Below are 15,458 nucleotides of genomic sequence, written 5' to 3' on the forward strand. Positions count from 1 at the left end.
CAGAACAAGTGAGCTGTGGCGAGAGATGTCGAGATTCAGCGGCAAGATCGGCGGGAGCGACGGAAATGGCGGATACACGCAGCAGCAGCTGATTGAAATCTACGCCCTGCCAGCCAGGTAACCACCAAAACAGGGCGTAGATTTCAATTAGCTTGATCCTAAAGTAGTTTAGCAAAGTTTTAACGTTTTAGCAAAGAAAAAAAAAAAAAAAAAAAAAAGAATGTAATGAGCTGCACAGAGGCAGCGTTTCCTTTAAACTGCAGAGGTTACAGACCCTGATCTACAAATGATGCTTCCAGATGGCACATACAGCTGGTGAACTTCAGTACGGTCCAGATGTTCAGCATGTGTGAATCATAGTAAGATGATAGTAAATGTAAAATGTATGCAGGCACACAGGATCTGCCTTCTAGGGTGAAGTTCAGCACAACACACACCAGCTATAATTGCATACACATTTTATTTACATAAACTTTAAATAACTGGATCATTACATTAAAGTTCACACACTGTGCCGTTTAGCTGAGGGGGCTCCGATCAGAAGCTTATCAAGTCACCCATCAAAAAGTCATGTTTTAGGAGAGTTGTGAAAAGCACATTTCTGTACAGTCATCTGGATAGTTATGTACTTCTAATGTAAACAGAAGGAGATCACATAAATGTAAAGCCACTGCTTTTACCATTTACTTATGAAGCCAGCAGCCAGGGCCTGCGTAAGTTACTTGCAGAGGCCACATCAGAATTTTGATTATACCTCTTAGCAAATAGCAACCAATATTGGGACCACTTAGGATTTCCATGATCTTTAAGGGACTTACAGGTATCATGCACCTATTCTGCATTATTTGCCCTTATGCTTCTTAAAGGACAACTATCAATGGATAGCTTTTTCCACAAACTACAATATTAAATAGGAGAACATCTGTAACTAAGCACAGTAGCAGTGAAATACAATTTATTTGCTTTGTCCCCCTTACTGTACCTTACAAATGGTGTCCTATGTAAACACTGAAGGCGTTGGGCCTGGAACACAGAGCCGGTTCTCTCATGAAGCAAGGTAAAACACTTGCATCAGGTGCAGAGATCACAGGGGCGGCTTATTGGTACTGTGTGTTTACACTTACAGCATGCAGTCAGAGTAAGAGGAGAAGCAGGAGGAGAGCGAGCAAGGTGAAGAGGTCAGCAGCTTGTTGTGCTGTGTGAGGAGTCTGACAGTGAGTGAGGAGGGGGGAGGCAGGAGAGCAGCAGTGTTTCATTTGACTTGCACAGCAGAAGGTAGGAGGTGTCACTGCTGTCCTGAATAAGGAGGAATGGAGGCCGGCTAACAGGGTGGGGGGGTCGGCACATCCTCACAAGTTTGCCTCAGGCAGCAAAAAGTATAGAACTGGCCCTGCCAGAACATCGTCAAACATGTGAAGAACTGCGGCTGTGCGCAGTAAGATGGGGCTGAGCAGGAGCAAGAGTGTTTCTTTTTTTGCCTCTGAGTATCATGTTGCTTTGGCAACACAGCTTTTAGCGCACGGAGTGGGAGCAGCAAATGGCCACACTGTCACTTCATACATCGGTGTCCCCCTGGGAACATGGACGCTGTCGGCAACGTTTTTGCAACCTAGGGGCAACCTATTTATTACTGTGGTTAGTAAAAAAAAAAAAAGCTTTTGATAGCTGTCTTTAAGGCTAATGCTTGAAACACTATTGTATTGTAATGCTTTTAGTCTTATAACAATTGACATTTGGTGTGGGTTACTACTGAGGTTATTATTTCTGTGTATTTGTGCTTCACAGTGTATGTACTGTACAATCATATCACAAGCATTTCTAACAAGATGTGGTAACGATTTCATTCATTTATAATGAACGGAATCGCACTGCATTTGCATAAAAGCGCATGCAACCATGCGTTGCAATTTTACAGTGAATCACAATGCATGTATGTTTACCAGACAATGCACTTTTGAAGTCCTTTCAGATCGCATACACAATATGTTGCTGAAAACATGATCAGCAACACACAAGTGGGTAAGGGGCCTTAGGGTTAGATCAAGTTGTAGTCAATCAATAGGTGTGTTTGAATGTCAGTTCTGAGGTAAGGAGTAGGACACAGAGCAGACAAACGTGTGAAGATCAGGCAAGTCAAGGCAAAGTCAAGGCAATCTGATTGATCCACTGTATTTGTCCTAAATCAGTCCCAGGCCAGGACACTTGGAATGTCTGTACAGACATCAGGCATTACCCCAATCTGAGCATTAATGGTTAAATGTGGTGACTACTAGTGTTGGATGTTTCTATGCAGAGTAAGGTACTAGCAATATTAGTAACTTGCTTGCAGTAGGAAAATCCATTTTTTTTATATACTCATGAAAAATTTGACTCAGTGCAGTAGGAAATTTAGGATTATATCATTTTACATACTGTAGTTCTTAGTCCGGATTTTTGAAGCCAACCGCATATAAGTACATAAGTAGCGTGGGTAGTATTAGTCAGCAAGGTTATAAGGTGATGACGTGGAATTTAAGTATAGTTAAGTCACTGGTTTGAAAGTTATTTGTTTAATGAGTCCAGCCGGATTCCTTTTTATGGTTTTCAGTCTCAATAGTGATGACCAACATCACACCAACGCCTACGCAACACTTCACTCCACTGGCATAAATATTCATCATGTCCATGTTCTCTTGAAGTGCAAACCACTGTATTAAGGTATGTCCCTGTGTCAGGGTTCTCTGTCTGCTCCATAAGTCTTTCCTGGAACATGACTGGGAGATTTATAATCCACAGTTTTACAGTTACATTGTGGTTTAGCAGTCCATGTGAACCAGACTTTTATGGTTTAAACGTCTACAGGAAGTGTATGCACAAGTATTTGTACCGCATACAGAACAATATTTAGCGTATCCCATGAAACGTGACATGAATGAAGTCCTAGGTACTCAACACATGGCAATAGAACCCTAAGGGGGACTTCCGTAGGTCTAAAGGGGTACATCAAGTTGGTTTAGTAAATCCATTATGAAAAAATATTAAGAAAGTAGTACATGCATGAATCATTTTGAGAAACACTGGTCTATGTGATGTTATTATACACTTTACCAAAAGCAAATGCTTAAAGAAAACCTGTACTGAAAATAAAAGTCAAAATAGGCATACACAAGTCATACTTACCTTCCATGTAGTCTACTCCTCAGTGTCTTTCTCCTGTCCTGCGTCCTATTTATTCACTATGATCAAGGGAATATTCCGTCCTCCATTTTGAAAATAGCCATTACCCATAACAGCTTTCTGGTCAGCACACAGTTAAACTGTAACATCGCCCACTTGAGCCATAGGGAAACATGGACATTGCCTGGTACATCCGTTTTCCTCTCAGCTATAACTGGCAGCAACTGATATTTTACTGACAGCAACTGATATATTTCAGATCTGACAAAATATTGTCAGAACTGGATGGGATTATTGTCAGAAGAAAATGGTGAGCTTCTGAGAGGAACTGATGGCAAGGTAACTATGTAATTTTCATTTGAAGTTACCTCATGTGTTTATTTTAAATATTTGTACTCAGTACAGGTTCTCTTTAAGGAAAAGCTAGTGGTTTTACAGTATGTAGAAACATTGTGTTCTGTATGATCAAAGCTGGCCATATATGTATAGATTTTTGGGGGGTTGATTTCATCACTTTCCTTAAATTTGCTGGAAATCTATCACCACTATAATATCTGATTGGCTTTTCCAGTCTGTGCTCTTCTGTCTTCATCTTCCCGATTTTCTCCATGACCCAGCAGCACATGAGTACATACATGCTGACAGGTCAGGGAGAAGAGGCATGCGGGAGGACATGGGAGGGCTGGGTAGGTAAGTGTGCATCATTGCTAGTACTCTGCAAGGACTTGGGGAGCTCTATAACTTGGTGGAGACCTTAGGGGGCGGGGATCACCGGCTCTGGGGCCCTGAGTGGAATAAAGGTGTGGTGGCAGTCCTAAAGATTTTTAATAGATTTCATATGGAACACAATTTGCAGTGTTTAGCAGTAATAGATCCCTTTCTGGCTAAATCTGCTGGCCAGTGGCATAGCTAGAAACTATGGGGCCCCATGGCAAAATTTTCATAGGGCCCTCAGCTCTAGGCACTCTTGAGCAATGCCTCCTGCCCCTACCCTATAGATATGAGTTGACTGGGCAATTTACATTCCCATGCCAGATACACTGTGTATAGTTGTAGAGCTAAGAGACAAAGTCAGAAGGTGGAGAAACAAAGGAAAGTTAATAGTGTGCAACATCAAGCACAACCTGGACCCCCTCTGCTCCAGGGCCCCATAGCAGTTGCTATGGCTGCTATGGCTATTGCTACGCCCCTGCTGGTGGCCATCAATTCAGTTTACAAAATACATGTTAGGATACATTTTCTCAGAACCATCATTGGTACCAAAACAGTTTTTAATACATCCCTGTTAAAAAGCACAAAAAATCCCTTAATAGGTGATTGAATTGTATTCTAACATTTTGAATAGTGAAAACTGAAGTGGATGGCTACACTGTCACAGTATATATTTCAGTATTACACATTCTTACTTTTGTCATTTCAGCGGGTGTTTTAAAGATGTTTGAGATCCCAGCTGGATCCAGGCACATCCATATAGAAGAAACCGAGGGCTCTTCCACCAGTTTTGGTAAGAGAAAATCTTTCTAAATGTCACTAAAGTGAACCATGTATCTGCTTAATGTGAGGAATGGCTTAAAGTGGGATTATGCTCCCAAAACTAAAATTTTGGTAACTACTCTTAGTTACATTAAATAAAAAAAAGGAAACATTCCCAAGCATTTCCTGTGTGTAAGAATGTTCATTTTTACTGCAGAGAGCAGAAGAAGCTTGCTTATCTCTGGTCATCTTTGAATAATTGTCGGCTTAAGCTCTTTGACTGTGTCTTTCTCCCTCTTTTGAGTACACAAATCACCCTGGAAACAGCTGAGTCACTTCAGCAGAAAAGGAGGTGGTAGAGTGAATACTCAGGCACAGAAAGATTCTTGCCTGCAATGATTACATTTGCCGATGACCAGACATAAGCAAACTTGTACATACAGGGAATGCTTGGGAATTATTATTATTTAGTATTTATATAGCACCAACATCTTATGCAGCGCTATATAGAGTATATATTGTCTTGTCACTTAACTGTCCCTCAGAGAGGCTCACAATCTAACCCTTACCAGAGTCTTATGTGTATGTATCTATTGTGTAGTGTATGTATCGTAGTCTAGGGCCAATATAGGAGGAATCCAGTTAACTTATCTGTATGTTTTTGGGATGTGGGAGAAAACTGGAGTGCCCAGAGGAAACCCACACAGACATGGGGGGAACATATACAAACTCCTTGCAGATGTTGACTTGGTGACCCTGCGTTGCAAGTGAGACCGCTAACCACTACACCACTGTGCTGTCCATGGGAATGCTTTCAAATGTTTTTTATGTCACTAAGAGTAATCACTGAAATTTTAGATTTGGAGTATAATTTTGGAAGTATAATCCCATTTTAATGTTTCACAAAAAGAGCATCATGCTTGCTTCCCCCACATATTTTGCTGAAAGTCCTGTGAGCTGGTTTAGTTCACTGCACATGAAACACATTAAAGTAGCAATGAGGGTTCTAAATAATTCTGGCTACAAAGCATTGGAATTGTACTATGGAGCTCTAGTCACTTGACCACAACAAGCAGAACTGTTACCCACAGAATTGCTCTCATAAGTGGGGTACTGCATAATCTGAACATTTGCACTTGTTGATTGCTGTTGAATAATCTTGCAAAAGAAGGCACTTTTTTCAAGCTAATCATTTGTTGCATCTTTTAGGCTGCTTTCACAGTGGGACGTTACAGGCGCACGCTAGAGCAGCCTGTAACGCAGCCCAACTCACAGTAATGAAAAATCAATGGGCTGTTCACAGTGTCCACGTTGCGTTACAGTGTAACGCTGGACGTTCAAAGAAAGTGCAGCATGCTGTGCGTTATAGGTGGTTTTAGCTGCGTTAGACTGTTTGCACATGCTCAGTAAGGGGAGAGTCCGCTATTGTTCCTAGCCACATGGCTAATTAATATTCACTGCGCTGTAGTGTTGTCCAGATCATGAACAATTCGGATCTTTGGATCTTTTTTGTGAGTTGAATCATCCGGATCCTCACAATGAAGTATTCGGTTCACAGTGGATGTCTGGAAGAAAGAGGAACTACAGCTTCTGTGCACAAGCACAATCTTCCTGTTGCATCTCTCCCTGCCCCATTAGCACCCTCTATGTGCCTTCATTCTCCTGCACCTCTCACTCTGCTGCACCCCTGCTTCCTGCTTCTCTAGTAAAATGATTCAAAGATTCGGTTCAAAGATCCGGAACTTGTCAATGATCTGATTCGAATCATCTGAATCATTGAAAAGATCCGGACTTCACAGGATAGCACCAAGAGCCTCATAACGTGGCTCAATCTGACGTCCAACTTTAACACCACCATGCGTTGCGTTAGGGGCACGTTATGCGACCTTAACGTCTCCTAAAACGCAACGTCTTGGTGTGAAAGAGGCCTTATATTGCATTAACAGAAGGCATTTTCATGACACCAGGGTCAGATTCATGGAGTAAGCAATGTTTTCGATGTGCCAAAATGAGTGGGGTAGAGTTCAGCTTCTTCTCCATCTAAATACAAGTGTCTGGTGTTCACTGGGTAAAGAACAAAAATGAATTGATAAAAAGAGCAGTGAACAGGTTAGGGACAAACTACTTCTATTTTCTTCTGGGTCCTATCACATCTGCTATTGCTAGCATTGGCTATTACTATTGGATACCACTTCCTACAGATTTGTCCAATCCATATCATGTATAGAGAGCTATTGTGCTACTGTTTTACTCAACATGATATATACATCCCATCGTTCCTTATTTCTATCCCACAAACAATTTACAAGCTGGATAAATCATCCTCTGAGCTGGCTGGGCTTTCACATACTGAGGAATTACATACAGGCAGAGCTGTCTGCACTCTGCAGGAAGAAACAGCCTGTCACTATTCAGTGGGTGATAGCTGCAGGGGGAAAGAAACACACAAATGATCTCTTGAGATTCAAAAGGAAGGGTGTATACAGCCTGCTTTTGTATGGATGTATTTTCTATGTGTGGACATACTGTACATCAACCTACTTCCTGTTTTGGTGGCCATTTTGTTTGTTTATAAACAAACTTTTAAAAACTTAGGAGATGTCCACTAACACACTGGTATGTTTACTTTTGTGTGATTTTAACAATACAGATTCTCTTTAAGTGACCCTTTTAAGTCAAACCAGTTAATATGGGTTGCCTACTGATTATGTTAATTTCGGTGGCGGGTGCTGGCTCCAAAGTAAAATGTGACGGGGTGCTGGAGCATGGCTATTATGTATCCTAGCACTGGATATCAGAATAAGGTCATTTAATTTCACCAATCCTCATTTAAAATGAACCCAAGATCAAAAAGAACTGATGAAATAAACAACTGTATTTATCCTCCTACTCTAAAAATAACCCCTTTTTTTTAGTTATCCCGTGGTTTTATTTTGTATTTAAACATTTACAAATTAAATTGAATGCTTTGTTGTCTCTGCTCAGTGAGCACATTAAGTGTCCCTAAATGAAAATACATGAACTATTGACTTTTTTTCTATCTGCCTCTGTTCTCAGAAGTGGTATTCTGCTAGGAGAACTTTTATGGCTGTAATTTGCTTATCGGTGATGTTTACTACATGCCTGACAAGGTACCGACAAGACAAAAGCTGTCACTTGCATGCCTGAAAATTAACTCTTTCAGGCAGCAAAATTAAACAATTAAAACAGCCTGGTTATTAATATGTTTTGCAATGTACATACATATGTTTATCTCAGCATGTCACATGTTGGCTCGGGTACACCTTAAAATATAGATGAGCTCCTGGATATTACGATAGGGCTATATCTTAAGGTTAAGATCAGTTTTAGAAGGATTAGTGTTGGGGACAAAAGTTGGGGGAGAATACAATTAATAGTCATCTTGTATTTCCTGTGCATATTTCTTCCCCATTATTTGTTTTGTACAATGTACAGGGCTACGGAAGATGTTGGTGCTATATAAATAAAAATAATAATAATAATAATAATAGTCAGAGAGAGGAAGTTAGGCTTAGATGTTTAGGAAAGGTAGAGCTGTGTTAGGGAGATTTAAGGTTGGGTAGGGATTTGTTTTAGGAGGGGGTATGGTTGGATGATTAGGAAGGCTTTTGCTGACAGAGACGGGTCAAACCTCGAGGTTGGGCAAACCAAATATTCTACTGTCAACAACATCCAGAGCCCAATTTCACACGTGGCTACATTAAATGTGCATCCTCAAGTATGAGATCTAAAGTGATTATTTCAAGTGTTGGCATATTTAACTATCACAGGACACTTTTTGGAGCCTCAGTAACTCCAGAATACTCTCAGCAAGTTGAACAAAAATCTGAACCATAGATACACACTGACAGGCCTTTGCAAATGTGAGGAGGTGCTTTACAAAGCTCACCTTCAAGAAACCACACACAGGAAGGTTAGGATATATGTCATTCTGCACATCGATTTTGAATGTTGTCCTCTTCTTTTTTTCAGCTATTAAAAGCCAAGTTAGCGGAAATTTTATCTTGAGTGTTAAAGGAAAGGATAGCAGATCAAGAACCTTCATAGAAATGGGCCTGGAGTGGGAATATTCCTTTGAGGAAGGCAAGAAAAGTGTGAAAACAAACGGGCCTCTCAATGAGCCTATAGTGATCGTGGTAAGATGGCAAATGTTCTTCTCATCAACATTTACTTGTTTCAAGTTTGAACCGATTTTAATAAAACTAGTAATTTAGCCTGTTACATAACAGGCTCTAGAGATCAGTGCCCATCATCCCGCACCCGCAAGGAGGAGGGAATTTACCTGTGCATAAATTATCATAGCTTCTTAAAAATTTACCTACCACAGTAGAGTCTTGGTTATTCGGCACTAACTGAGATTGGCTGATGCCAGATAAGTGTGCTTTCTGGTTGCTTCCTTGAGACTCAATGTTAAAAATAGGCCAAGCTAATACAGTACTATACCCCACTCTATAGACATGCCACAAGCTCTGTTTTAAATGTTTCAATTAAATTCAGTAATTGAAAGTATATAATCCTTTTGGGAGCTATGGAACTTCGTTTTTAAAGGACAATTTAAAGAGACACTGAAGCGAAAAAAAATATGATATAATCATTTGTATGTGTAGTACATCTAAGAAATGAAACATTAGGAGCAAGAGACCTAAGTATAATATTGTTTCCAGTACAGGAAGGGTTAAGAAACTCCAGTTTTTATCTATGCAAAAGAGCCATTGAGTACCACGACTTTCAAAGTCGCAGAGAGCTCTGTCTTCTGAAGCTTATTATCTCAAGTGTCTGGCACTGTATTGTTTTTTTTCTGCATAGAACAGTTCAAAAGTTCACTAGCCTGCTCTCTAAAATCATTTAGAATGCTGAGTAGTGTGTAAGCTGCAAATATTAGAGAATGATGCAGTGTTATAAAAAACACTATATAACTGAAAATAAAAATATGAGAATATTTTCTTTGCTACTAATGTTTTAGTAATTATCCATACTACACAACCAATTAATTATATCATAATTTTTTTTCGCTTCAGTGTCTCTTTAAGTGAGAAGAAGAATATGGAGACTGTCATGTTTATTTCCTTTTAAACAATACAAGTTGCCTGGTAGCCCTGCTGATGTATTTTGCTGTAGTAGTGTCTGAATAACACTAAAAACAAGCAGATCTGATAATAATGTGAGAAACACCTGATGTGCTTCATGCTTGTTCAGGGTCTATGGCTAAAAGTATTAGAGGTAGAGGATCAGCAGGTTAGCCAGGCAACTGGTATTGTTTACAAGGAAATAAATATGGCAGCCTCCATATCCCTCTCGTTGCAGTTGTCCTTTAAGCACAGCAGAGCCCACCAACAGCCTAAGAAGATGGCTTTCATCCTTGTGTGTACTAATGGTTATTTGTGCTGGTTGGTTGAGACTTCTGGTTGAGCTCCAGATAACTGAGCCCCTACTGTACTAATAATCATAATAATAATAATAAGTGGAAACAGCAGGTACTCTTAGAAGAAGTTCATAGTTATTGTCTATTTTCCAATTATTCTACTCTCTTCTTCATCAGCTACTCTTGTCTTGCTGCCGAATGCCACTCCTACTGTCCTCTGATGGCAGTTTCCCCACAAATCACTTTTTTTGATTACCATCCAAAGGGCCCTTTTCCACTGAGAAACGCAATCGCACTGCGATGTGATCACATTTTTCACTATTTCAAATACTGTGATTCTGCCAGGCCCAATGGGTGTACAGCACAATTGTGGTGTGTTTGAGATATGCAACAAAGCAAATATTAAAATGAGTGGAAAAATAATTTAAATGGCTAAATCAGAAAGAAACCAGTATCTCCTTCTATGTTTATATATATCTTTAAAAGAAAAACAACCTTTTAGCCTATCGTATTGTTAGGGGATGTGGCTATAGATAATGGTAGTTGGTGCTGTCTACTTTTTTCATGTCTGCCAGTAGTAAAGATGATGATGTGCAGGCTGATTGTAGATCAAATAACATGAATTTACGTGGCGAATATCAATCATTTCTTGATCTCTCTTCTGTTGCTTAACTCACTTTGCAATATTGATTTATTTTTCTCCCCTTTTAGCTAAATTTCTTCTTTAATTTAAAGAGACACTGAAGCGGAAAAAAAAATTATGATATAATGAATTGTTTGTGTAGTACGGGTAATTAACCACTTGAGGACCCAGCCTTTACCCCCCCCCCCCCTTAAGGACCAGCGCTGTTTTTTCAGATCTGTGCTGGGTGGGCTCTACAGCCCCCAGCACAGATCAAATGACAGGCAGAGTGACCAGACCGCCCCCCCTTTTTCCCCACTAGGGGGATGATTTGCTGGGGGGGTCTGATCGCTCCTGCATGCTGTGGGTGGCGGGGGGGGCACCTCAAAGCCCCCTCCACCGCAGGATTCCCCCTCTCCCTCTCCTCCCTCCCTTCCCCGAGAGATCGGAGGCTGCACAGGAACGGATCTGTCCTGTGCAGCCTCTAACAGGCTCCCCGCTGTCATGTGACAGCGATCCCCGGCCGCTAATTGGCCGGGGATCGCTGATCTACTACAACGCTGCTACTGTAGCAGCGTTGTAAAAATGTAAACAAAGCGGATTATTTCCGCTTGTGTTTACATTTAGCCTGCGAGCCGCGATCGGCAGCCCGCAGGCTATTCACGGAGCCCCCCGCCGTGAAATGACAGGAAACAGCCGCTCGCGCGAGCGGCTGTTTCCTGATTAATTAGCCTGCAGCTGGCGACGCAGATCTGCGTCGCTGGTCCTGCAGCTGCCACTTTGACGACGCGCGGTATGAGTGCGCGGTCGGCAAGTGGTTAATAGAACATTAATAGCAAAGAAAATATTCTCATATTTTTAATTTCAGTTATATGTTTTTTTTTTTATAACATTGCATCATTCTCTAATATTTGCAGTTTACACACTACTCAGCATTCTGAATGATTTTAGAGAGCTGGCTAGTGAACTTTTGAACTGTCCTCTGCAGAAACAAAAACAATACAGAGCCAGACACGTGAGGTAATAAGCTTCAGAAGACAGAGCTCTCTGCGACTTTGAAAGTCGTGGAGCTCAATGGCTCTTTTGCATAGATAACAACTGGAGTTTCTTAACTCTTCCTGTACTGGAAACAATATTAGACTTATGTCTCTGCTCCTAATATTTTATTTCTTAGCTGTACTACACATACAAAACATCATATCATATTTTTCTTTTTCGCTTCAGTGTCTCTTTAAGTGTATAGTTATAGCCATAAGATATTTCTCTGTTATTCTGTTTTTGACTGTTATAGAAAAGCAACAACTTAGTTACAATCAAGCACTAACGCTGACCCACCATAGGCATCTCTCTCTACATTTGCTCACAGAGGCATATAGAGCTTTTTCTTCCTATGTATACGTGCCTGAGGCAAATCTGCTTTAACTTAACCATATCCCAGTAAACTCACAAAAATGCAATATTCTGTTAATCATTTGTGATGTAAAAGCAGCATCAAAGTAGCCCTTGACCACAAATGATTTCATGCAGCTGAATCAATATCTCTGTTCTTTTTTAGCTGAAAAAAATAGATATAACTGTGCCAAAGGTGATCTATATTCCGCTTTTGTATTTTTTGGGGCTTTTTGTTTTTCCTGCTCTGCAGACAGTGCCTCAAGAGGATGACCCGAAAAGCAGCCTAACATATAAATATATTATCCATGAAGACCTCTTGCCAATGATTGGAAACAACAATGTGCTACTGGAGGAAATGGACTCTTATGAATGGGCACTTAAAAGTTGGTCGCAGTGCTCGAAAGCTTGTGGAGGCGGTAAGTGCTTCTGCTGAAGGCATCCACATATTTGTATGGCTTTCTGTACATTCATATAAAAACACCTCGAAGAAAAATGTCTGAAAGTCCCCATCAGTGACTCGTATGATAACATAATAGGCTTATTGAGGTTTTATGCAATTTCATATTCTTTACATTAGCAGTAGAGTAATGTAGTGTTAGCTATCCATTAAGGCAGGACGAATCCGGTTATCATTCACTGACAAACTTATTGACTTTTTTCAGACGTATTGACTTTCAGACGTATTGACTTTTTTCAGACTCTATGACCCATACTCAATTAACTTTTTCTCCTAGGTGATATTTTCAAAATTGTCAATAAAATGCCTTTTAAAGTGAACCCGAGGTGGCATTTTAAAATCTTAATAGGACACAGAGGCATGTCCTGTGTACAATGACATGCCTCCGTATCCTTGTGCTGCCTCCGTCAGCCCCTCCCCCGGGCTCTGCTATCTCCCCAGCAAAAATAAACGGCAGGCTAGCGACAATCTGCTTGTCGCTAGCCTGCTATTTACCTGCATTTGTCACTCATTACAGCCTCCTCCCACCACTTCCCGCCTTTGCTATCTTCCTCCAATTGGAAGCTAAGCCCCAACCCAGGAAGTACTTCCGATTGGAGGAAGCTAGCGATGGCGGGGGGTGGCTGTAATGATTGACAAGTGCAGGTAAATAGCAGGCTAGCGAAAAGCAGATTGTCTTTTGCTGGGGGGGGGGGGGGGGGGACAGCAGAGACCGGAGGGGGGGGTACTGAGGGCATCTGCACAAGCAAGGACACGGAGGCATGTCATTGTACACAGGGCATGCCTCTGGGTCCTATTAAGATTTTAAAATGCCACCTCGGGTTCTCTTTAAACCACCAGCAATCTAGAAAATACTCAAAATTATTTTGATAATACTTTTTCACCTAATTTTTGGTACTTTTTCAGTTAGAAAGTGCTGAAAAGTTTTTTAAATAGAAGATGAAAAATTATCTCTTCGGAGAAAACTCAGGAGAAAAAGTTAATTGCATATGGGCTTATAACTTTTTTTATTGAACAATATCTTTGAAAGTACAACATAAAGGTTTGGACATCTAAACTTAAAGTGGACCCAAATTAAAAATACAAGATTTCAGAAATAAAATCTATTTTCTAAATTATAATAATAAATAGCAGCCTTTTTTCAGCTGCATGATGACAAATATAAAATATTTTACATTTATTGGAGGAACCCCTCCCTTCCTTTCATATTTCTGGGGCAGAATCTGGCAGACTGCTGGAGTAGGAGGTGTCCGGCAAAGGAGGAATTGCTAATGGTTGCCACCTGTATAACCCTAGTTGTGGAAGGAGAAGGGTGAAAAGCATGCACTGAAATGCTCATAGGATTGAAGGAGTGTTTATTTATCTTTGTATGTGTCAGAGTGGTGCAACTAAATATTTTGAATTAAAAAAATGTTTGGTTTGGGTCCGCTTTAAGCTAATAAATGGTATTGTCCTGATTCAAAACTTCCTATCATTCACTGCAGTATTATTATTCTACCCACATACACAGGGGTGCCCCCTCCCCCATGAGACTTTGCTAGGACCTATAATGGAGCCCGCCTTTCTCCAAGGTAACCACCATGATGTGGAAACAGTAGGAGGCGCCCTTGTGTTTGGATATACTTTCAAGGTATATCTATATATAAATATATAACTATATAACGATATTCGCCTACCTTATGCAGGGAGACTTCCAATTTTGTAAAAGATATAATTATTTTATTTATCACAGAGGCGCTATTCGTGACCTTGAGACTATACCGCACCCTACTTGACCTGAGGAAGCAGTTTGAGCCGCAAAACGCGTTGTCTGAAGTGCTTGTTACCAATAAAATAATTATATCTTTTACAAAATTGGAAGTCTCCCTCTATAAGGTAGGCGAACATCGTTCTATAGTTATACAGTGGGTTGCAAAAGTATTCGGCCCCCTTGAAGTTTTCCACATTTTGTCATATTACTGCCACAAACATAAATCAACTTTATTGGAATTCCACGTGAAAGACCAATACAAAGTGGTGTACATGTGAGAAGTGGAAGGAAAATCATACATGATTCCAATTTTTTTTTACAAATAAATAACTGCAACGTGGTGTGTGCATAATTATTCGGCCCCATTTGATCTGAGTGCATTCAGTTGCCTATAGACATTGCCTGATGAGTGCTAATGACTAAATAGAGTGCACCTGTGTGTAATCTAATGTCAGTACAAATACAGCTGCTCTGTGAGGGCCTCAGAGGTTGTCTAAGAGAATATTGGGAGCAACAACACCGTGAAGTCCAAAGAACATGCAAGACAGGTCAGGGATCAAGTTATTGAGAAATTTAAAGCAGGCTTAGGCTACAAAAATATTTCCAAAGCCTTGAACATCCCACGGAGCACTGTTCAAGCGATCATTCAGAAATGGAAGGAGTATGGCACAACTGTAAACCTACCAAGACAAGGCCATCCACCTAAACTCACAGGCCGAACAAGGAGAGCGCTGATCAGAAATGCAGTCAAGAGGCCCATGGTGACTCTGGACGAGCTGCAGAGATCTACAGCTCAGGTGGGAGACTCTGTCCATAGGACAACTATTAGTCATGCACTGTACAAAGTTGGCCTTTATGGAAGAGTGGCAAGAAGAAAGCCATTGTTAACAGAAAAGCATAAGATGTCCCGTTTGCAGTTTGCCACAAGCCATGTGGGGGACACAGCAACCATGTGGAAGAAGGTGCTCTGGTCAGATGAGACCAAAATGGAACTTTTTGGCCAAAATGCAAAACGCTATGTGTGGCTGAAAACTAACACTGCACATCACTCTGAACACACCATCCCCACTGTCAAATATGGTGGTGGCAGCATCATGCTCGGGGGGTGCATCTCTTCAGCAGGGACAGGGAAGCTGGTCAGAGTTGATGGGAAGATGGATGGAGCAAAATACAGAGCAAACTTGGAAGAAAACCTCTTGGAGACTGCAAAAGACTTGAGACTGGG

General features: G+C 40.8%; 1 protein-coding gene across 4 annotated transcripts in view; it reads left to right on the top strand.

Annotated features, from left to right (window-relative positions):
- Positions 1 to 15,458, top strand: part of ADAMTS14 (ADAM metallopeptidase with thrombospondin type 1 motif 14) — a 308,652-nt gene that overhangs the window by 255,678 nt on the left and 37,516 nt on the right. For all 4 annotated transcript variants that reach the window (XM_068257867.1, XM_068257864.1, XM_068257865.1 and 1 more), the window contains exons 15-17: positions 4,577 to 4,660; positions 8,623 to 8,786; positions 12,277 to 12,442. In XM_068257867.1, the coding sequence (XP_068113968.1) occupies positions 4,577 to 4,660; positions 8,623 to 8,786; positions 12,277 to 12,442 (414 nt within the window). The remainder of the gene's footprint in view (positions 1 to 4,576; positions 4,661 to 8,622; positions 8,787 to 12,276; positions 12,443 to 15,458) is intronic.

Source organism: Hyperolius riggenbachi, chromosome 10 (assembly GCF_040937935.1).
Source record: "Hyperolius riggenbachi isolate aHypRig1 chromosome 10, aHypRig1.pri, whole genome shotgun sequence".
Lineage (NCBI taxonomy): Eukaryota > Metazoa > Chordata > Amphibia > Anura > Hyperoliidae > Hyperolius > Hyperolius riggenbachi.